Here is a 25550-nt window from a genome sequence, read left to right as displayed (position 1 = left end):
TGCGGAATGGTTCACTAAAGTGAGGCAGGGGACAGGTCAGTCACCAGCAAGCGCATGGGTTGCGCCAGGCAGTGCGGGGGGCATTGGCAGCGTAAGTGCTACACAAACTAGTGGGGAGTCTGTAGTAGAAACGGTCCAGGTTAGTGACTCTGCTAAGGGTGAAGTCTATGTTTGTTTTGAGGGGCCGCTGGGGGCTCACTTGAAGCAGGAGGTGAGGGAAAAGGTGTGGAAAGGGGAGTATGTGGATATATTCTCTCTGCTCCCATTGGAGCGCTTTAATTTGGATAGGCCGCGTAAGGAAGAAAAGAAGGAGGAGGAGGAACGTAGGAGGTATCGGCTGATACCAAGGACATTTTCTAATTGGCTCCAGGCCTTTGCAATTTTAGCTAGTGTGATTGGGGAAAAAGCACCTGAGAATTGTTCACCCCTGTTTTGTTATATGGATGCGATTGCTGAGGCAGAAAGGGTTTACGGGGGTCAGGCCTGGCTGTGATATGATGAACAGTTTAGGCAGCGTAAGGCGGTGCGGCCTAATATCAGGTGGGATCATAAGGATATTGGGCTCTGGTTGAAAGTGACAGCCCCAAATAGGTTGGGGCAGCCCTTTCGGGGGGGACAGGGGGGGAGCAAGAGAGGGGGTTAGTAATACGGCCTTGCAGAAGGGCCTCTGTTTTGCATTCAATGAGGGATCATGTCGATTCGGGGCGAAGTGCAAGTTTAAGCACGAGTGCTCCTCATGCGGGGGCACTCATGGAGCAAACAAGTGTTTCAGGGGAAAACCGCGGGAGTCTACCTCAAAAGGGGGAGACTCCAATACGATTGGAAAGGATGTTGGGTTATCTGGATAGATACCCAAACAAGCAGGCGGCGGTGCTGTTAGAGGAGGGGTTTAGGGACGGGTTTAGAATTCCTTCGGAGGTGGCGGGGACGGGGGTTTTTAAGGGGAATTTGAAATCGGCGAGGGAGCACCCAGAGATAGTGGGGGAAAAATTAAAAAAGGAGGTGCAGTTGGGGAGAATGGCTGGTCCTTTTTCATCGCCGCCTATGGCGGATTTGATAGTGTCACCATTGGGGGTTGTGCCCAAAAAAGAGCCGAATAAATTTCGCCTCATCCATCACCTATCATTCCCCAATGGGGCGTCGGTGAATGATGGTATTAATCCAGAAATTTGTTCCGTTGTTTACACGTCATTTGATGCGGCTGTACAATGGGTGAAGAGATTTGGGAAGGGAGCTCTATTGGCAAAGACAGATATAGAGGCTGCTTTTCGATTGTTGCCGGTTCACCCAGCGAGTGTCCGGTTGCTAGGCTGTTTTTGGGATGGGGGTTACTTTGTGGATCATTGTCTTCCAATGGGGTGCTCCCTGTCGTGTGCCTACTTTGAGGCCTTTAGCTCCTTTCTGGAATGGGTGATTAGGGACGTGTCAGGGTGCAGTTCAATTATCCATTATTTGGATGATTTTTTGTGCATTGGCCCGGGGGACGGTAAGGTGTCTGCACTGTTGCTGTGCACTGTGGAACGGGTGGCGGCAGATTTCGGAGTGCCGTTGGCTCCTGAAAAAACGGAGGGACCAGCGTCAGAGATTAGTTTTCTGGGTATCACTATTGACACTGTGCGGATGGAATGTCGGTTACCTGCAGATAAACTAGCGTCGCTCAGGACAGAAGTTGGGAGGGCGGCGAGACTAAAGAAAATCAAGCTGAGGGAGCTGCAGTCTTTGTTAGGCAAATTAAACTTTGCCTGTCGTATTATCCCAATGGGCAGGATTTTCAGCAGACGCTTGTCAGGGGCGACGGCCGGGGTTACTTCCCCTCATCATTTTATCAGGTTAGGGAGGGAGTTGCGCGATGACCTGAAAGTGTGGGCGGAATTTTTGAAGTCGTTCAACGGCAGGGCCATGTGGATGTCAGACGCGGTGGTGGCATTTGATATGGATCTGTTTACTGACGTGGCCGGGAGCGTTGGTTACGGGGCTTATTGCCGTGGCCACTGGAGCGTAGGAAAATGGCCAGAGTCATGGGTCACTCGGGGCTGGGTGCGTAATCTAGCGTTGTTAGAACTGTTTCCCATACTGGTAGCGGTGGTGATTTGGGGGCCTTTATTCCAAGACAAAAAAGTCTGCTTCCATTGTGATAATATGAGTGTAGTGGAGGCAGTTAATCACTTGTCGGCAGCGTCACCTCCGGTGGTTAAGGTCTTACAACGGTTGGTGTTAGAGTGCTTAGCTTTAAATGCTTGGGTGGTGGCTAGACATGTTCCTGGTGTGGCTAATGGTATAGCGGACTCCTTGTCTCGTTGGCAGTGGGATCGTTTCAGGGAGCTGGCGCCTGGAGCGGACCAAGATGGGGTCGATTGCCCGAGGCATCTTTGGGAGCTGCTGGAAGAATAGCGGATCAGCTCATCAGGGATTCCCTCGCACCCGGCACGTGGTCGGCTTATTGCCAGGAGTGGCAGCAATGGAATGAGTGGTGCAGTTCAGTGGGCCTACCGGAGGGAGAGGATGAGATCAGGGTGTTGCTATACATAGGCCATTGTAAAGAGATGGGGTGGTCTGTGGCGAAGATAGGCAGGTGCATGGCAGGGTTGGCATTTGGTTTTAAGGCTAGCGCAAAGCCAGATGCCACTAAGAGCTTCTTGGTTTCACGGGCACTTAAGGGATGGAGAAGGGGACATGCGGTGCAGGATAAGAGGAGGCCGGTCTCTTTTAAACTATTGCAGGATTTGGGCAGGCAGTTGGGGTCAGTCTGCAGATCTGTTTATGAAACCAACCTGTTCAGATTGGCATTTTCCCTTGCATTTTTTGGGGCATTGAGGTTTGGAGAACTGGTCAGTCCAAGCGTAGGGACGCCGGGGGGCCTCAGGTGCGAGGAGGTTATGTTGTTTGCGGACAGGGTGAAATTCGTTATCAGCCGGTCGAAAACTGACCAATTGGGAAGGGGAAAGCGGGTTGTGTTATTTGAAGTACAGGGCTCGTCTATGTGCCATGTGGAATGCCTCAGAGTTTTCAAAGATTGCAGGTTTGCGGAGGGACAGCAGAGGGACCCATTGTTAGTGCATGCTGATGGGTCATTGCTCTCCCGTTTTCAATTTGTCAGTGTTTTTAGGAAGGGGTTGCGGTTGTTAGGCCTGAGTGAGCAGGACTATGCTGGGCACTCGTTTAGGATCGGGGCAGCGACAGAGGCAGCACGCTTAGGTTTTGGGGAAGATTTAATCAAAAAGATTGGAAGGTGGGATTCGGCTCGTTTTAAATCTTATGTGAGGGTAGGAATGTTATAAGGTATTGTGAGCTGCTTATTGGGAGCTTGTTTAGTTTTTTATTTTATTTATGTTTAGGGCAACCTTCATGTCTCATATGGATCATGGGACACTCATACGTCTTTTGGGGCGCCGTTCGAGTTGGAATGAGACCGAACGGACGACGATTGGGGTTGGATGTCCGGGAATTCGAGGTCCGCTGGCTGGGGAAGCGCGGCATTGTGTGGAGTGGCGTACTGCCGGAGTTCCATCGTTTCGTGAGGCTGGACAGGCCCCCCGAGATCTTGGTGTTACACGTCGGGGGTAATGATTTGGGGGTTAGGCCTTTCCGGGAGTTAATTAGAGATATCAAGTTCGATTTGTTACGCCTTTGGGCGTTGTTTCCAAAGGTAATTACAGTATGGTCTGATATAGTGCCCCGGCAGGTTTGGAGGGAGGCGCGTTCAGTGGAGAGGATCAATAAGGCCAGGATCAAGGTTAATAGAGCAATTGGTAAATTTGTGGCCAGGAATGGGGGAGTGATGGTTCGCCACTTAGAGCTGGAATCCGGGTCGGGCGCATTCTGGAGGGGAGACGGGGTCCACTTGAACGCGGTGGGCATGGATATGTGGGCTCTGGCAATACAGGATGGGGTAGAAGTGGCCGTGGCTTTGTGGCGGATACGCAGGGGGTTAAGGGGTTAACCCCATGCGTTGTGGCTGAGGGGATCCTCGAGGTTGGTGGTCATGGAGGCTTGGTTTTGTGGAGGGGAGGGCCCCATGGCGGGGGCTGGACTCCTCGGGGTGAGGCTATATGGGTACATTGATAATGAGCACGGGGTCTATGCAGATCGGTGCCCTCGAGCCTGCGTCAACGGCTGGGGGTAAAAAGTGTGAGGGAGAGTGCTCTGATATGTATGCCGGGTTTTTTAGGGGTTTTGGGCCTCGAGGATCACCTTTGGCGGGTTATGTGGGGATCATGGGTAAAAAACTGTTATTGTTGTATTTTTACTGTTTCAATAAAGATGGCTGCTGTGGCCAATTTCATCCAACATGAAGGAGTTGAGTATTATTATGGAAAAGGGGTTGGGAAATAGGGATCACAGCGATTTGACAATACCCTGTCATGTATTGGGCTGGACTGGGGCGGAGCCTAGGGGGAGGCCCACTTGACAGGGGCTGGAAGGAGCGTAATGGGTATCAGGGGAATAAGGTTTGGGGGGTGTGCTTGAATAGTGACATGGGGGAGGGGGAGGGGCTTAACAGGGTGGCAGGGCGGTATATATTGAGGGGTGCACGTAGCCCCAGGTCAGACATTTTGTCAAGGATCAAGAAGCTGGCTAGCGGATCGATCCTGTACCACAGTAGACAGAATGGCAGAAATTGATGCTGCGCTGGCCTCCTTGAGGAAGGCGGCCGGTACGCAGGGAGCGGCCTGGCTACAGGAGCAGGTAGCGGGCCTCATGCGGGGGTTGGGGACGGACGCTGACTTGTCTGACCCCTCCGGCGCACGGCCTCGGAGGTCTAGGCCTCCGGAGCGCCTTAGCCCCTCGTTCACCCCCAGAACCCGGCGCCGGTCCAGGAGCCCCATTCGGGACCCTCCAGACTGTTCCGCGGGAAGGACACCTTCCTCCCGGCAGGTGCGGTCTGGGAGGAATCCTTCAGGGCGGCGGGGTTCCCAGCGCGGGAAGGTTCGCCTTCCCGTGCAAGAAGAGGCAGCGGTGAGGACAGCGAGCACGAGTGCGGCGGAGGATGGCACCCTAATGGAGCTCCGGGGAGAAGGCAGCAGCACGAGCGGGGGGAGAGCCCCTGGGAGCGAGCGGCAGCCGGCTGGCTTCGCCGGCGAGGAAGAGCCTGCACGCAGTGCGGCACCCGCAGGATCTGTGACGGGTGCGCGCCCGGCTGACAGGCCAAGCAGAACAGAGGAGACGGCTGGAGCATCTGGAGTTGAAGGTGCGCGTCAGGACACAGGAGCTGCGGCTGCTGGGTTCACAGCCCCCAGGCAGCCTGGTGAGTCATCATCTTTGTCTTCTGGGCCCCTGTCAGGTAGTCAGGGGGGGGCAGGAGTAGGTCAGCAGAGTGAGGCTACTAAGGGTATGTTGGAGTTGGTGACTGGGTTTGCGGAATGGTTCACTAAAGTGAGGCAGGGGACAGGTCAGTCGCCAGCAAGCGCATGGGTTGCGCCAGGCAGTGCGGGGGGCATTGGCAGCGTAAGTGCTACACAAACTAGTGGGGAGTCTGTAGTAGAAACGGTCCAGGTTAGTGACTCTGCTAAGGGTGAAGTCTATGTTTGTTTTGAGGGGCCGCTGGGGGCTCACTTGAAGCAGGAGGTGAGGGAAAAGGTGTGGAAAGGGGAGTATGTGGATATATTCTCTCTGCTCCCATTGGAGCGCTTTAATTTGGATAGGCCGCGTAAGGAAGAAAAGAAGGAGGAGGAGGAACGTAGGAGGTATCGGCTGATACCAAGGACATTTTCTAATTGGCTCCAGGCCTTTGCAATTTTAGCTAGTGTGATTGGGGAAAAAGCACCTGAGAATTGTTCACCCCTGTTTTGTTATATGGATGCGATTGCTGAGGCAGAAAGGGTTTACGGGGGTCAGGCTTGGCTGCGATATGATGAACAGTTTAGGCAGCGTAAGGCGGTGCGGCCTAATATCAGGTGGGATCATAAGGATATTGGGCTCTGGTTGAAAGTGACAGCCCCAAATAGGTTGGGGCAGCCCTTTCGGGGGGACAGGGGGGGAGCAAGAGAGGGGGTTAGTAATACGGCCTTGCAGAAGGGCCTCTGTTTTGCATTCAATGAGGGATCATGTCGATTCGGGGCGAAGTGCAAGTTTAAGCACGAGTGCTCCTCATGCGGGGGCACTCATGGAGCAAACAAGTGTTTCAGGGGAAAACCGCGGGAGTCTACCTCAAAAGGGGGAGACTCCAATACGATTGGAAAGGATGTTGGGTTATCTGGATAGATACCCAAACAAGCAGGCGGCGGTGCTGTTAGAGGAGGGGTTTAGGGACGGGTTTAGAATTCCTTCGGAGGTGGCGGGGACGGGGGTTTTTAAGGGGAATTTGAAATCGGCGAGGGAGCACCCAGAGATAGTGGGGGAAAAATTAAAAAAGGAGGTGCAGTTGGGGAGAATGGCTGGTCCTTTTTCATCGCCGCCTATGGCGGATTTGATAGTGTCACCATTGGGGGTTGTGCCCAAAAAAGAGCCGAATAAATTTCGCCTCATCCATCACCTATCATTCCCCAATGGGGCGTCGGTGAATGATGGTATTAATCCAGAAATTTGTTCCGTTGTTTACACGTCATTTGATGCGGCTGTACAATGGGTGAAGAGATTTGGGAAGGGAGCTCTATTGGCAAAGACAGATATAGAGGCTGCTTTTCGATTGTTGCCGGTTCACCCAGCGAGTGTCCGGTTGCTAGGCTGTTTTTGGGATGGGGGTTACTTTGTGGATCGTTGTCTTCCAATGGGGTGCTCCCTGTCGTGTGCCTACTTTGAGGCCTTTAGCTCCTTTCTGGAATGGGTGATTAGGGACGTGTCAGGGTGCAGTTCAATTATCCATTATTTGGATGATTTTTTGTGCATTGGCCCGGGGGACGGTAAGGTGTCTGCACTGTTGCTGTGCACTGTGGAACGGGTGGCGGCAGATTTCGGAGTGCCGTTGGCTCCTGAAAAAACGGAGGGACCAGCGTCAGAGATTAGTTTTCTGGGTATCACTATTGACACTGTGCGGATGGAATGTCGGTTACCTGCAGATAAACTAGCGTCGCTCAGGACAGAAGTTGGGAGGGCGGCGAGACTAAAGAAAATCAAGCTGAGGGAGCTGCAGTCTTTGTTAGGCAAATTAAACTTTGCCTGTCGTATTATCCCAATGGGCAGGATTTTCAGCAGACGCTTGTCAGGGGCGACGGCCGGGGTTACTTCCCCTCATCATTTTATCAGGTTAGGGAGGGAGTTGCGCGATGACCTGAAAGTGTGGGCGGAATTTTTGAAGTCGTTCAACGGCAGGGCCATGTGGATGTCAGACGCGGTGGTGGCATTTGATATGGATCTGTTTACTGACGCGGCCGGGAGCGTTGGTTACGGGGCTTATTGCCGTGGCCACTGGAGCGTAGGAAAATGGCCAGAGTCATGGGTCACTCGGGGCTGGGTGCGTAATCTAGCGTTGTTAGAACTGTTTCCCATACTGGTAGCGGTGGTGATTTGGGGGCCTTTATTCCAAGACAAAAAAGTCTGCTTCCATTGTGATAATATGAGTGTAGTGGAGGCAGTTAATCACTTGTCGGCAGCGTCACCTCCGGTGGTTAAGGTCTTACAACGGTTGGTGTTAGAGTGCTTAGCTTTGAATGCTTGGGTGGTGGCTAGACATGTTCCTGGTGTGGCTAATGGTATAGCGGACTCCTTGTCTCGTTGGCAGTGGGATCGTTTCAGGGAGCTGGCGCCTGGAGCGGACCAAGATGGGGTCGATTGCCCGAGGCATCTTTGGGAGCTGCTGGAAGAATAGCGGATCAGCTCATCAGGGATTCCCTCGCACCCGGCACGTGGTCGGCTTATTGCCAGGAGTGGCAGCAATGGAATGAGTGGTGCAGTTCAGTGGGCCTACCGGAGGGAGAGGATGAGATCAGGGTGTTGCTATACATAGGCCATTGTAAAGAGATGGGGTGGTCTGTGGCGAAGATAGGCAGGTGCATGGCAGGGTTGGCATTTGGTTTTAAGGCTAGCGCAAAGCCAGATGCCACTAAGAGCTTCTTGGTTTCACGGGCACTTAAGGGATGGAGAAGGGGACATGCGGTGCAGGATAAGAGGAGGCCGGTCTCTTTTAAACTATTGCAGGATTTGGGCAGGCAGTTGGGGTCAGTCTGCAGATCTGTTTATGAAACCAACCTGTTCAGATTGGCATTTTCCCTTGCATTTTTTGGGGCATTGAGGTTTGGAGAACTGGTCAGTCCAAGCGTAGGGACGCCGGGGGGCCTCAGGTGCGAGGAGGTTATGTTGTTTGCGGACAGGGTGAAATTCGTTATCAGCCGGTCGAAAACTGACCAATTGGGAAGGGGAAAGCGGGTTGTGTTATTTGAAGTACAGGGCTCGTCTATGTGCCATGTGGAATGCCTCAGAGTTTTCAAAGATTGCAGGTTTGCGGAGGGACAGCAGAGGGACCCATTGTTAGTGCATGCTGATGGGTCATTCCTCTCCCGTTTTCAATTTGTCAGTGTTTTTAGGAAGGGGTTGCGGTTGTTAGGCCTGAGTGAGCAGGACTATGCTGGGCACTCGTTTAGGATCGGGGCAGCGACAGAGGCAGCACGCTTAGGTTTTGGGGAAGATTTAATCAAAAAGATTGGAAGGTGGGATTCGGCTCGTTTTAAATCTTATGTGAGGGTAGGAATGTTATAAGGTATTGTGAGCTGCTTATTGGGAGCTTGTTTCGTTTTTTATTTTATTTATGTTTAGGGCAACCTTCATGTCTCATATGGATCATGGGACACTCATACGTCTTTTGGGGCGCCGTTCGAGTTGGAATGAGACCGAACGGACGACGATTGGGGTTGGATGTCCGGGAATTCGAGGTCCGCTGGCTGGGGAAGCGCGGCATTGTGTGGAGTGGCGTACTGCCGGAGTTCCATCGTTTCGTGAGGCTGGACAGGCCCCCCGAGATCTTGGTGTTACACGTCGGGGGTAATGATTTGGGGGTTAGGCCTTTCCGGGAGTTAATTAGAGATATCAAGTTCGATTTGTTACGCCTCTGGGCGTTGTTTCCAAAGGTAATTACAGTATGGTCTGATATAGTGCCCCGGCAGGTTTGGAGGGAGGCGCGTTCAGTGGAGAGGATCAATAAGGCCAGGATCAAGGTTAATAGAGCAATTGGTAAATTTGTGGCCAGGAATGGGGGAGTGATGGTTCGCCACTTAGAGCTGGAATCCGGGTCGGGCGCATTCTGGAGGGGAGACGGGGTCCACTTGAACGCGGTGGGCATGGATATGTGGGCTCTGGCAATACAGGATGGGGTAGAAGTGGCCGTGGCTTTGTGGCGGATACGCAGGGGGTTAAGGGGTTAACCCCATGCGTTGTGGCTGAGGGGATCCTCGAGGTTGGTGGTCATGGAGGCTTGGTTTTGTGGAGGGGAGGGCCCCATGGCGGGGGCTGGACTCCTCGGGGTGAGGCTATATGGGTACATTGATAATGAGCACGGGGTCTATGCAGATCGGTGCCCTCTAGCCTGCGTCAACGGCTGGGGGTAAAAAGTGTGAGGGAGAGTGCTTTGATATGTATGCCGGGTTTTTTAGGGGTTTTGGGCCTCGAGGATCACCTTTGGCGGGTTATGTGGGGATCATGGGTAAAAAACTGTTATTGTTGTATTTTTACTGTTTCAATAAAGATGGCTGCTGTGGCCAATTTCATCCAACATGAAGGAGTTGAGTATTATTATGGAAAAGGGGTTGGGAAATAGGGGTCACAGCGATTTGACAATACCCTGTCATGTATTGGGCTGGACTGGGGCGGAGCCTAGGGGGAGGCCCACTTGACAGGGGCTGGAAGGAGCGTAATGGGTATCAGGGGAATAAGGTTTGGGGGGTGTGCTTGAATAGTGACATGGGGGAGGGGCTTAACAGGGTGGCAGGGCGGTATATATTGAGGGGTGCACGTAGCCCCAGGTCAGACATTTTGTCAAGGATCAAGAAGCTGCTACCCACCCTCCCTATAGTATAAGGTTAGTGGGACTGTTTGCATTAGGTTAGGGTAGGTTTTATTATCTGTCACGGTGGCCAGGGCGGAGGGGATCCTCGAGGTTGGTGGTCATGGAGGCTTGGTTTTGTGGAGGGGAGGGCCCCATGGCGGGGGCTGGACTCCTCGGGGTGAGGCTATATGGGTACATTGATAATGAGCACGGGGTCTATGCAGATCGGTGCCCTCGAGCCTGCGTCAACGGCTGGGGGTAAAAAGTGTGAGGGAGAGTGCTCTGATATGTATGCCGGGTTTTTTAGGGGTTTTGGGCCTCGAGGATCACCTTTGGCGGGTTATGTGGGGATCATGGGTAAAAAACTGTTGTTGTATTTTTACTGTTTCAATAAAGATGGCTGCTGTGGCCAATTTCATCCAACATGAAGGAGTTGAGTATTATTATGGAAAAGGGGTTGGGAAATAGGGGTCACAGCGATTTGACAATACCCTGTCATGTTTATTTATGTGCAGTATATACCCACTGCCACCAATGTGAATATATGTACAGTATATGCAAAACGATATGTATGTGTGTGTGTGTGTGTGTGCGCGCGTGTGTGTGTAACAAGGTGTAAATGCTGACAAACATAGTGCTACTATGCGCTACTATGCTTCGCCGCGCGGAGATCCAATCTATATTGGTACTTTCATCTGGGACCACCCATTACCAAATTTCTAGATTCGCCTATGACTGGGAGTGACAGGGACGACAGTGTGTGGCATGTGGAATGGGGTCAGATACAGTGTGTGGGAAGATGAGGCCAGGTGCTCAGTGTGGGGGGAGGGAATGAGGTGTCCAGTGTGGGGGGAGGGGATGAGGTGTACAGTGTGGGGGGAGGGGATGAGGTGTACAGTGTGGGGGGAGGGAATGAGGTATACAGTGTGGGGTATTGGATCAGGTGTACAGTGTGTGGATAGGCTGCACAGTGTGGGGGATGGGGTCAGGTGTACAGTGTGGGGGAAGGGATTAGGTGTACAATGTGGGGGGATGGGATCAGGTGTACATTGTGTGGAATGGGGTCAGATGCACAGTATGGGGGGATGGGGTCATGTGTACAGTGTGGGGGATGGGATCAGGTGTACATTGTGTGGAATGGGGTCAGATGCACAGTGTGGGGGGTGTGGGGGGATGGGGTCAGGTGTGCAGTGTGGGTGGAAGGGGTCAGGTATACAGTGTGGGGGTGGAGTCAGGTGCATAGTGTGGGGATAGGATGTACATTGTGTGGGACTGGGTCAGGTGTACAGGGTGGGGGATGGTATGCACACGTGCGTGTATGTGTGTATATATATATATATATATATATATATATATATATGCACTTTCACCTTACTGTCTGGGAAGGGGATAACTGGGGGGAGGGGGGCAATAGGCTGACATTTTGCCTAGGGCGTCACTAATCCTTGCACCGGCCCTGCTGAGAAGATATCACAAATCCCCAAAGAGAGTCAAAGGGCAGCATTCAATGAGAATACTCGTGATGTGCAGCGAATCCTGTTTCGCTGCACAGTCGCCATATTCCGGAGGGCTGGCACATTCACTGCCAGCCCTCCCTGTCACCCTATTCAATGCCGCAGGGGCTCACTGCCCCTGACGGCGATTCTTAACCCCTGCGCCAAACGCTGCAGGGAGCCGGGGACGGCGGCAGATGGAAGCCTCCCTGCCTGCGCCGGACACTGTGGGGCAGAAGCAGGGCTCCCGGGGACACAGGCAGCAGAAGCTGCCCCCCGCTAGAGCTAGCAGGGGACGCGGGTAGGGAGCCGCTTGCACTGCTCCCGATCGTGCATATGTAATGATCGGGAGCAGTGAATGTATGAATATCTAATGAGCGGCTCTCGGCCCCCTGCTGGCTGTTATGTGTAAAAAAAAAGAACTATTTTAAATTAAATATATATTTTCATGTGCTGTAAGCACATGAATAAAAATAGCATGCCCCTTCACATAATAAAATTCCTGATTTATTTTACACCAAATTTTAAAAAAATAAAACCTTTATTTTAAAAGTTCACATTCCAGTTCACCATAAAAAATGGCGATTGCTACACGGTGACACACAGCAAAAATCACTTAGAAAGCAATTCGCCATCTGATCATTGAATACACTCACGGCGAAACCCATTGAAAAACCCAATGAAAAACCACAGTGATTTGCGGTGACTATGAGACGACGAATTGTCCGTCATTCACTGTTCACCGTCGGCGAATATTGCACGTTGAAAAGGGCGAATCTCTTTTCCAGTAAAAAGATTCACCTTAGAGCATGAAAAAGCACACATTTGCCGTAGAACATGGTGAATCAGCCTCGTTGAATACTGCCCGAAGTGTGTCAGCGCTTGCAATGCCTGACCTTCCCAACACTGAGGCCAGTATTCACTGCCTCAGATTTGCCGTATTTTACAGCGAATCTGGCAATTCTCCGGGGTAACGGAGAATTTTCTCTCATAAAAAACAATTTGCCCTATTCAATGGAGACACATCGCTGAAAATGAACAGCGAATATCTGTCGATTCACCGTGTGCGATTCGCCGCAATTCGCCGGTGGTTTTTAATGGGGTATTTAGTCAAATTTGCAGAGAGTGTATTCAATGCTCAAATGGAGAACTGCTTTCTCCAGTGATTTTCGCCATGTTTCACCGTTTTGCATTCGTCATCTTTTTAAGGTGAACTGGAATGTGATCTTTTAAAATAAAGGGGTTTTTTTTGAAGATATTGGTGCAGCTGGAATTGTGTAGGAAATTGATGAAGAGGATTCTGGTGGTGATGTGGTTTGTTTAAATTAGGCATTGGGGGAGACAGTTGTTGTCCATGGGATGAAAAAGCCCATTGTCATACCTAGGGCGCGATGTATTATACATCGCCGCCCTTCGCGCCCCCCCACCGCGATGCCGCCGCATATGTACTAACATATGCGGCTGGCATCGCGATGCGGTGACGGAGGCCCCCCGCGATACCTGTACTGTGGTCTTCGGGGGGTCTCCGTCACCTCCCAGCCGGCTTCTGCTGCTTTCACGCCGGGGACAGCTAAGCAAGCTGTCCCCGGTGCTTCCTCCTCCCCCCTGCAGCCGGAAGGACGTCTGGCTGCATTGCTAGGGGGAGGAAGGGCTTACCTTCCGGGGTCCAGGAGGACCTGCAAGAAGGTAAGCCCAAGTGAGGGGGGAAAGGGGGGGTCAGCGAGGCGGCGGGGTTGCGGCGACGCGGCAAAAAGAAGCCCATAGGCTTCTATAGGGTATCGCCACCCAAAGGTGGCGATACCCTGCCCTGCGATATCGCTGCAAACGGGTTTTAGTTCATAGGAAAATGCGGTAAAACGGGGGTCTTACCGCATTTTCCCTTTAGTACATCTCGCCCCTAGGCAGAAGACCAAAAGATCCACATCATCGGTCTGAAATTATTTATACCTCAATCCGTACAACAACTGTCTCGCCACATGTAGCCTATGTAAAGCTGTAATTAGTATGGGCAAGGATGTTAACCACCTGGGAACCTCCTCCCTTATAAAGATGGAGCCAGCCTCACCTAGCCATCTTTGGATAGCCATGGTGAAACATGCTGAGCCAAGGCCTATCAGCTGTAATACAATACATAGAACAATACTGTAAGGGATTAGCAGAGTGTGGCCGGAGAGCCCGTCACACCGGGTTAATGGCGGCCACAGCACTGAAGGGGTTAAGCCATTCTGGACAAAGGTACTTGACATGTTTTAAACTGTATGAGCGGCACTGAGCTAGGACAGGACCCCTTCTGCAGTACTGCTGTAAGTTGTAGCCTGCTGCTGGGCACAAGCCACAAAGTATATGTATTTATGAAATATATGTTTAGCGCTGAGATGGGACTGTACCATATATTTTGTATATTGTATTGATGAATGCATTCTACACTTAAAATGCACTTTGCACATCTCTGGAGGAAGGAATTTAGCAAATCTTTGTGACAGGGAGATGAGACAGCCTTTCTCCTGTGATTGGACAATACACCGCAGGTGACGGGCTTTGTGTCTGAAGTCCTGTGTGGAGGTGTTAATGGGGAAACTTGTGTATGTGGGGTGTCACTGAACCCGGCTCATCCTGTGTGCGAGGTGTTGGTAATGCACAGACATTTGTATTTCTTTATGCAAACATGTCCAGGAGATAATCCAATGATCTCCACCGTTCCTGGAAATTAAATATTCTAAGGAAATTGGATTGAACCCTTCGACATGTAATCTGTATCTATTTATGACAGGAAAATGTTCCAATTGATATATGAATGTAAAGGTCCCAGGCATGTACACCTCCTGAGCAATGCTGATGGGGGGGGGGGGGGGAGAACAGGGTGGAATTACCCCCTGTGGTAGGCTGTGTGGATTTTGGATAAAAAGGCACAAGTTTTGCCTGTAAAATTGTACTTCTACCTGACTTGAATGCTGTAACATCTGTATGCTGTACCTCCTATGATAGAAGAAGAGATATTTTAAGATCTATTGGCAAATAAACAACTTTCTTCCTCAAGACGTCCACTTTCATCTTGCGACCAACAGAATTACCGCAATAATTCTGTTCTCCAGCTGTTCTGGGTATAGCATCTGAGTTCTGCTGTGCCAGCTACCGAAGCAGAGGTCTGGTCCGTGACCAGTGGGGAACCAATCAACACCAGTTGGGGGGGTGTCAGCAGCGTGTCGACACACACACTCCAGCAGGTAGTGTGTGGGTGCCAGCGTTTGGGCCTGAGGAGGTATCCATGGTTCCAGGTGCCACGTAGGAGGAGTTTGGTGGTGGCAGCGATAACCCCACCCACTGCGTATTGGGCGGAGTCTGTAACAGGCGGTTACTGACGGTAACAGGGAATCCCCTATTGGACAGGTCCCGTGAGACCAGTAACCGCTATCTGTGGACCAGAAGGGCGTAGCCAGAGTGTAAGGGCAGACGTCCGGTCACACAGAGTAATCCCATTACTCACTTAATCCTATTAAAGGGCTAGAGGAAAATGGCTCTATCTGTACGTCACTTGCAATGCATTCAAAATAAGTCACTAACCAGTTCTGGCACTTTGGCTAAAAACATAATTAGTCGAGTGTCACATAAATCCATTTTTCCTTTTGTATCCAAGCGCCGGCAGACCACACCACCAACTCCCTCATCGTCAATTTCCTTCTCAATAAGAAGTAGTCTGTTAGGCCATGTCACTAACTGCTGCCGCTGCTGCTCTTGCTGCTGGAAGTTGTTCGTCATCAGTAGCGGCTCCTACCTCTACAGAGGACGGGGGCTGCCGCGATGTGCCCCCAGCCCTCTGCTGCCGCGTTCCTGGTCCCCTCCTCAGCTGCGCCGGTCCCTGTTGTGCGGCAGGTGCATGCACAGTAGCCTTTTTAGTACTGCGCATGCGCTCGCCCCCAGCCTCGGTGGGCTGCTTTTGCAGCAGCCCCCGAAGGCATATGCCGGGTCCGGCTCATGCGCAGTATAGTCCTCGTACTGCGCATGTGCGGGATTTGGTTTTATGGGCTGCCACTCAGCAGCCCATGTAGAGGCGTCCCAGAGGGAGGGAACTCCCAATGGGACTACCTTGGGTGACTGGCAGGTCGGACTTCCAATAGGAAGTCACTGCCAGTCCCAGTAAAGCCAGGGCAGTCTCACAGACTGCACCTGGCTTCACTTAGTCAGAGACAGTGGCGGATTTTACCTGGGAGGCTGCAGCCCTGCAGCCCATAGGTAAAAACCGCCACTGTTCTTCATCAAAGAGAGGAATTTGCAACACCAATGTTTTCCCTAAGCAATTGACCATCCAACCGTCCTTTGCAAGGAAGATGAAGTATGACAGCAGTCATCATGTTTCAAATTATTACTACGGCCTTAACAGCTATGTTGGTGTTAGACTTGCATCCAGTATCCAACGATTGATGGAGGTAGTGTGTCCCTGGTACCATATTGCATCTAGATTCCGCTTCATTAGGCAGGCGATACGAAAAATGAGACATCAAAAGTGTCTTCAGTGTCCTGAAGAATGCAGTTGTGTCCAATGTCCACTTAACCACGGACATGTGGACAAGTGGTACAGGGCAAACTAAGGACTATATGACTGTGACAGCCCACTGGGTAGATGCATCGCCTACCGCAGCAACAACAACAGAAGCACCAGTTACAGCATCTCACAAATGCCAGCTCCTTCCGAGGTAGGCTAAGATGCGTATCATCAGTTTCAGTAAGAGGCACAATGCAGAGAGCCTCTTAGAGAAACTGAGGTAAATGGCTAAGCCCACTTAGACTCTCCGGGGGATTTGTGATATCTGACAACAAAGCCAATATTGTGCGGGCATTACATCTGGGCAAATTCCACCATGTCCCATGTTTTACTCATACAATAATTTTTGGTGGTGCAGCATGTTTTAGGAAAAGGCAGGAGCGTACATGAGATGCTATCTGTGGTCTGAAAAATTGCGGAACACTTTCACCATTCAGCGAGCCTGACAAAAACTGAATCACCAGCAAACACTCTTGAACCTGCCCTTCAAACATCTGAAGCAAGAGGTAGTAACGCGGTGGGACTCAACCCTCTTAATGCTTCAGCGGATGAAGGAACATCAGAAGGCCATTTTGTATCTGATGCGTAGTGTATCCTGCACTGTATCAGATCTGCACTGTCACGCACACTGTACTTGAGGCACAATGTAACCCTGTTTGGTGCTGTGTTATGTGCTGCTGGGGTGAAGGGAAGGAGGAATATGCATGGGATCTACCATGGAATAATGGGTACTTGTGTAATATCCGAGCCCCACGAGGGGACGCGGAATACATGTTATGTAATCCGCTGTGCTCGCCACGCTTCGGGCACTATATAAAATCAACTCCATGCGAACGTGGATAGTGGGGGTATGAAAAGGTCGGAGGACGCGTACCGCCGCCCCTCGCGGGCTCGTTGCGCTTGCCACGCTTCGGGTTGGCGTTGGTCGCGGCGTGGCATTAACAATCAGGGGGCATTTCACATAATTAAACATCAGGGTGCTTATACAATTAAAAATGGGGTCTGGGAGGCATTTAACTTTGGACCCAATGTAAAATCGGGTCTCAGGGACCATTTAGCATTGGATCCAATGTAAAAATCGGATCGATCGCATCGCATGCGATTTGGTTGCATGCGATGCGATCGACCCGATTTTTCCGCAAAAAAACGGGTCCATCGCATCTGATTGTATGCCTTAAGTTAAGGCATACAATCAAAAAATCGGGCGCCCAGATATTACACAAGTACCAAAGGGTACTACAATGTGGTGTATTATGTATAAGGGTACTTCTGTGTGGTGTAACTTGTATAAAGGTAAAACTGTATGGACATATGGGGAATGCTGTCAAACCTCCAAAAATGGCGCTTTTGGTTGCATTTTAGCATAAGTGTACATCTGCTGATCAGCCTCAGTATTATATGATAGAACGTGTGATAATTGATAACTAATATCTCACCATTCATTGTATATAAATTGATTTTAAAAAAATGATATTATTCTATATCAATCCTATATAGAAAGCAATACAGCTGGGAGATCTGTCACATTATAATTATCCCCTTATCCACTATCCACTTATAGTTATCCAATTATAATTATCCACTTATGCACCATCACTACTGTACATAAAGGTAATGTGTGATACACATCCTGACACTGACCATAGGGAATACTGACTACTACCGCCAATTACAGCTGCTGCAATTACACAGAAACACACAGACTACCCTATAAAAGGGACACATGACAACATACACATCGCAGCAGCCAACTACTGAACTGTAAGTACAGCATGTCACTGTCATTACACATCATTCCTACACTCTCATCTATACACATCACTGTCAATGTACCTCCATCCTACACCCTCATCTATACACATCACTGTCACTGCACCTCCATCATACATCCTCATCTACTGTATACACATCACTGTCACTGTACCTCTATCCTACACCCTCATCTATACACATCACTGTCACTGCACCTCCATCCTACACCCTGATCTATACACATCACTGTCACTGCACCTCCGTCCTACACCTTCATATATACACATCACTGTCACTGCACCTCCATCCTACATCCTCATCTATACACATCACTGTCACTGCACCTCCATCCTACACCCTCATCTATACACATCACTGTCACTGCACCTCCATCCTACACCCTCATCTATACACATCACTGTCACTGCACCTCCATCCTACACCCTCATCTATACACATCACTGTCACTGCACCTCCATCCTACATCCTCATCTATACACATCACTGTCACTGTACCTCCATCCTACACCCACCCTCATCTATACACATCACTGTCACTGCACCTCCATCCTACATCCTCATCTATACACATCACTTTCACTGTACCTCCATCCTACACCCTCATCTATACACATCACAGTAACTGCATCCCCATCCTACACCTCATCTATACACATCACTGTCACTGCACCCCAGTGCTACACCCTCATCTATACACGTCACTGTCACTGCACCTCCATCCTACACCCTCATCTATACACATCACTGTCACTGCACCTCCATCCTCCACCCTCATCTATACACATCACTGTCACTGCACCTCCATCCTACACCCTCATCTATACACATCACTGTCACTGTACCTCCATCCTAGACCCTCATCTATACACATCCATGTCACTACACCTCCAGCCTACACCCTCATCTATACACATCACTGTCACTGCACCTCCATCCTACACCCTCATCTATACACATCACTGTCACTGCACCTCCATCCTACACCCTCATCTATACACATCACTGTCACCGCACCTCCATCCTACACCCTCATATATACACATCACTGTCACTGTACCTCCATCCTACACCCTCATCTATACACATCACTGTCATTACACATCATTTCTACACCCTCATCTATACACATCACTGTCACTGCACATCCATCCTACACCCTCATCTATACACATCACTGTCATTACACATCATATCTACACCCTCATCTATACACATCACTGTCACTGCACATCCATCCTACACCCTCATCTATACACATCACTGTCACTGCACCTCCATCCAACACCCTCATCTATACACATCACTGTCACTGCACCTCCATCCTACACCCTCATCTATACACATCACTGTCACTGCACCTCCATCCTACACCCTCATCTATACACATCACTGTCACTGTACCTCCATCCTACACCCTCATCTATACACATCACTGTCACTGCACCTCCATCCTACACCCTCATCTATACACATTACTGTCACTGCACCTCCATCCTACACCCTCATCTATACTCATCATTGTCGCTGGACCTCCATCCTACACCCTCATCTATACACATCACTATCACTGTACCTCCATCCTACACCCTCATTAATACACATCACTGTCGCTGCACCTCCATCCTACACCCTCATCTATACACATCACTGTCACTGCACCTCCATCCTCCACCCTCATCTATACACATCACTGTCACTGCACCTCCATCCTACACCCTCATCTATACACATCACTGTCACTGTACCTCCATCCTAGACCCTCATCTATACACATCCATGTCACTACACCTCCAGCCTACACCCTCATCTATACACATCACTGTCACTGCACCTCCATCCTACACCCTCAGCTATACACATCACTGTCACCGCACCTCCATCCTACACCCTCATATATACACATCACTGTCACTGTACCTCCATCCTACACCCTCATCTATACACATCACTGTCATTACACATCATTTCTACACTCTTATCTATACATATCACTGTCACTGCACCTCCATCCTACACCCTCATCTATACACATCACTGTCATTACACATCATATCTACACCTCATCTATACACATCACTGTCACTGCACATCCACCCTACACCTCATCTATACACATCACTGTCACTGCACCTCCATCCTACACCCTCATCTATACACATCACTGTCACTGCACCTACACCCTACACCCTCATCTATACACATCACTGTCGCTGCACCTCCATCCTACACCCTCAGCTATACACATCACTGTCACCGCACCTCCATCCTACACCCTCAGCTATACACATCACTGTCATTACACATAATTTCTACACTCTTATCTATACACATTCCTGTCACTGCACCTCCATCCTACACCCTCATCTATACACATCACTGTCATTACACATCATATCTACACTCTTATCTATACACATCCCTGTCACTGCACCTCCATCCTACACCCTCATCTATACACATCACTGTCAATGCACATCCACCCTACACCTCATCTATACACATCACTGTCACTGTACCTCCATCCTACACCCTCATCTATACACATCACTGCACCTCCATCCTACACCCTCATCTATACACATCACTGTCACTGCGCCTCCATCCTACACCCTCAGCTATACACATCACTGTACCTCCATCATACACCTTCATCTATACACATCACTGTCACTCCACCTCCATCCTACACCCTCATCTATACACATCACTGTCACTGCACATCCACCCTACACCTCATCTATACACATCACTGTCACTGCACCTCCATCCTACACCCTCATCTATACACATCACTGTCACTGCACCTACACTCTACACCCTCATCTATACACATCACTGTCGCTGCACCTCCATCCTACACCCTCAGCTATACACATCACTGTCACCGCACCTCCATCCTACACCCTCAGCTATACAGATCACTGTCATTACACATAATTTCTACACTCTTATCTATACACATTCCTGTCACTGCACCTCCATCCTACACCCTCATCTATACACATCACTGTCATTACACATCATATCTACACTCTTATCTATACACATCCCTGTCACTGCACCTCCATCCTACACCCTCATCTATACACATCACTGTCAATGCACATCCACCCTACACCTCATCTATACACATCACTGTCACTGTACCTCCATCCTACACCCTCATCTATACACATCACTGCACCTCCATCCTACACCCTCATCTATACACATCACTGTCACTGCGCCTCCATCCTACACCCTCAGCTATACACATCACTGTACCTCCATCATACACCTTCATCTATACACATCACTGTCACTGCACCTCCATCCTACACCCTCATCTATACACATCACTGTCACTCCACCTCCATCCTACACCCTCATCTATACACATCACTGTCACTGCACTCCATCCTACACCATCATTTATACACATCACTGTCACTGCACCTCCATCCTACACCCTCATCTATACACATCACTGTCACTGCACCTCCATCCTACACCCTCATCTATACACATCACTGTCACTGCACCTCCATCCTACACCCTCATCTATACACATCACTGTCACTGCACCTCCATCCTACACCCTCATCTATACACATCCCTGTCACTGCACCCCCATCCTACACCCTCATCTATACACATCACTGTCACTGCACCTCCATCCTACACCCTCATCTATACACATCACTGTCACTGCACCTCTATCCTACACCCTCATCTATACACATCACTGTCACTGTACCTCCATCCTACACCCTCATCTATACACATCACTGTCACTGTATCTCCATCCTACACCTTCATCTATACACATTACTGTCACTGTACCTCCATCCTACACCCTCATCTATACACATCCCTGTCACTGCACCTCCATCCTACACCCTCATCTATACACATCACTGTCACTGTACCTCCATCCTATACCCTCATCTATACACATCAATGTCACTGCACCTCCATCCTACACCCTCATCTATACACATCACTGTCACTGCACCTCCATCCTACACCCTCATCTGTACACATCACTGTCACTGCACCTCCATCCTACACCCTCAGCTATACACATCACTGTCACTGCACCTCCATCCTACACCCTCATCTATACACATCACTGCACCTCGATCCTACACCCTCATCTATACACATCACTGTCACTGCACCTCCATCCTACACATCATCTATACACATCACTGTCACTGCACCTCCATCCTACACATCATCTATACACATCATTGTCACTGCACCTACATCCTACACCCTCATCTATACACATCACTGTCACTGCACCTCCATCCTACACCCTCATCTATACACATCACTGTCACTGCACCTCCATCCTACACCCTCATCTATACACATCACTGCACCTCCATCCTACACCCTCATCTATACACATCACTGTCACTGCACCTCTATCCTACTCTCTCATCTATACACGTCACTGCACCTCCATCCTACACTACCATCTATACACATCACTGTCACTGCACCTCCATCCTACCCCACATCTATACACATCACTGTTACTGCACCTCCATCCTACACCCTCATCTATACACGTCACTGTACCTCCATCCTACACCCTCATCTATACACATCACTGTCACTGCATCTCCATCCTACACCCTCATCTATACACATCACTGTCACTGCACCTCCATCCTACACCCTCATCTATACACATAACTGTCACTGCACCTCCATCCTACATCCTCATCTATACACATTACTGTCACTGCACCTCCACCCTACACCCTCATCTATACACATCACTGTCACTGCACCTCCATCCTACACCCTCATCTATACACATCACTGTCACTGTACCTCCATCCTACACCCTCATCTATACACATCACTGTCACTGCACCTCCATCCTACACCCTCATCTATACACATCACTGTCACTGCACCTCCATCCTACACCCTCATCTATACACAACCCTGTCACTGCACCTCCATCCTACACCCTCATCTATACACATCACTGTCACTGCACCTCCATCCTACACCCTCATCTATACACATCACTGTCACTGCACCTCCATCCTACACCCTCATCTATACACATCACTGTCACTGTACCTCCATCCTACACCCTCATCTATACACAACCCTGTCACTGCACCTCCATCCTACACCCTCATCTATACACATCACTGTCACTGCACCTCCATCCTACACCCTCATCTATACACATCACTGTCACTGTACCTCCATCCTATACCCTCATCTATACACATCAATGTCACTGCACCTCCATCCTACACCTCATCTACTGTATACACATCCCTGTCACTGCACCTCCATCCTACACCCTCATCTATACACATCACTGTCACTGCACCTCCATCCTACACCCTCATCTATACACATCACTGTCACTGCACCTCCATCCTACACATCATCTATACACATCATTGTCACTGCACCTACATCCTACACCCTCATCTATACACATCACTGTCACTGCACCTCCATCCTACACCCTCATCTATACACATCACTGTCACTGCACCTCCATCCTACACCCTCATCTATACACATCACTGCACCTCCATCCTACACCCTCATCTATACACATCACTGTCACTGCACCTCTATCCTACTCTCTCATCTATACACGTCACTGCACCTCCATCCTACACTACCATCTATACACATCACTGTCACTGCACCTCCATCCTACCCCACATCTATACACATCACTGTTACTGCACCTCCATCCTACACCCTCATCTATACACGTCACTGTACCTCCATCCTACACCCTCATCTATACACATCACTGTCACTGCATCTCCATCCTACACCCTCATCTATACACATCACTGTCACTGCACCTCCATCCTACACCCTCATCTATACACATAACTGTCACTGCACCTCCATCCTACATCCTCATCTATACACATTACTGTCACTGCACCTCCACCCTACACCCTCATCTATACACATCACTGTCACTGCACCTCCATCCTACACCCTCATCTATACACATCACTGTCACTGTACCTCCATCCTACACCCTCATCTATACACATCACTGTCACTGCACCTCCATCCTACACCCTCATCTATACACATCACTGTCACTGCACCTCCATCCTACACCCTCATCTATACACAACCCTGTCACTGCACCTCCATCCTACACCCTCATCTATACACATCACTGTCACTGCACCTCCATCCTACACCCTCATCTATACACATCACTGTCACTGCACCTCCATCCTACACCCTCATCTATACACATCACTGTCACTGTACCTCCATCCTACACCCTCATCTATACACAACCCTGTCACTGCACCTCCATCCTACACCCTCATCTATACACATCACTGTCACTGCACCTCCATCCTACACCCTCATCTATACACATCACTGTCACTGTACCTCCATCCTATACCCTCATCTATACACATCAATGTCACTGCACCTCCATCCTACACCTCATCTACTGTATACACATCCCTGTCACTGCACCTCCATCCTACACCCTCATCTATACACATCACTGTCACTGCACCTCCATCCTACACCCTCATCTATACACATCACTGTCACTGCACCTCCATCCTACACCCTCATCTATACACATCACTGTCACTGTACCTCCATCCTATACCCTCATCTATACACATCAATGTCACTGCACCTCCATCCTACACCTCATCTACTGTATACACATCCCTGTCACTGCACCTCCATCCTACACCCTCATCTATACACATCACTGTCACTGCACCTCCATCCTACACCCTCATCTATACACATCACTGTCACTGCACCTCCATCCTACACCCTCATCTATACACATCACTGTCACTGCACCTCCATCCTACACCCTCATCTATACACAACCCTGTCACTGCACCTCCATCCTACACCCTCATCTATACACATCACTGTCACTGCACCTCCATCCTACACCCTCATCTATACACATCACTGTCACTGTACCTCCATCCTACACCCTCATCTATACACATCACTGTCACTGCACCTCCATCCTACACCCTCATCTATACACATCACTGTCACTGCACCTCCATCCTACACCCTCATCTATACACAACCCTGTCACTGCACCTCCATCCTACACCCTCATCTATACACATCACTGTCACTGCACCTCCATCCTACACCCTCATCTATACACATCACTGTCACTGCACCTCCATCCTACACCCTCATCTATACACATCACTGTCACTGTACCTCCATCCTACACCCTCATCTATACACATCACTGTCACTGTACCTCCATCCTATACCCTCATCTATACACATCAATGTCACTGCACCTCCATCCTACACCCTCATCTATACACATCACTGTCACTGTACCTCCATCCTACACCCTCATCTATACACATCACTGTCACTGTACCTCCATCCTATACCCTCATCTATACACATCACTGTCACTGCACCTCCATCCTACACCCTCATCTATACACATCACTGTCACTGCACCTCCATCCTACACCCTCATCTATACACATCACTGTCACTGTACCTCCATCCTACACCCTCATCTATACACATCTCTGTCACTATACCTCCATCCTACACCCTCATCTATACACATCACTGTCACTGCACCTCCATCCTACACCCTCATCTATACACATCACTGTCACTGCACCTCCATCCTACACCCTCATCTATACACATCACTGTCACTGTACCTCCATCCTATACCCTCATCTATACACATCAATGTCACTGCACCTCCATCCTACACCTCATCTACTGTATACACATCCCTGTCACTGCACCTCCATCCTACACCCTCATCTATACACATCACTGTCACTGC

The 25550-nt window shown here is 49.8% G+C and overlaps 1 protein-coding gene across 1 annotated transcript in view; it reads left to right on the top strand.

Moving 5' to 3' along the window:
* The first annotated feature begins 4608 nt into the window (after positions 1–4608).
* Positions 4609–25550, top strand: part of LOC146073365 (vomeronasal type-2 receptor 26-like) — a 56482-nt gene continuing 35540 nt past the window's right edge. The window contains exons 1-2 of the mRNA XM_083180543.1: positions 4609–5245; positions 8689–8867. Of these exons, the coding sequence (XP_083036669.1) occupies positions 4609–5245; positions 8689–8867 (816 nt within the window). The remainder of the gene's footprint in view (positions 5246–8688; positions 8868–25550) is intronic.

Source organism: Crinia signifera, chromosome 4 (assembly GCF_055691185.1).
Source record: "Crinia signifera chromosome 4, ASM5569118v1, whole genome shotgun sequence".
Lineage (NCBI taxonomy): Eukaryota > Metazoa > Chordata > Amphibia > Anura > Myobatrachidae > Crinia > Crinia signifera.
The sequence above is the reverse complement of the archived record's forward strand: the minus strand, read 5'-3'. Positions and strand labels throughout refer to the sequence as shown.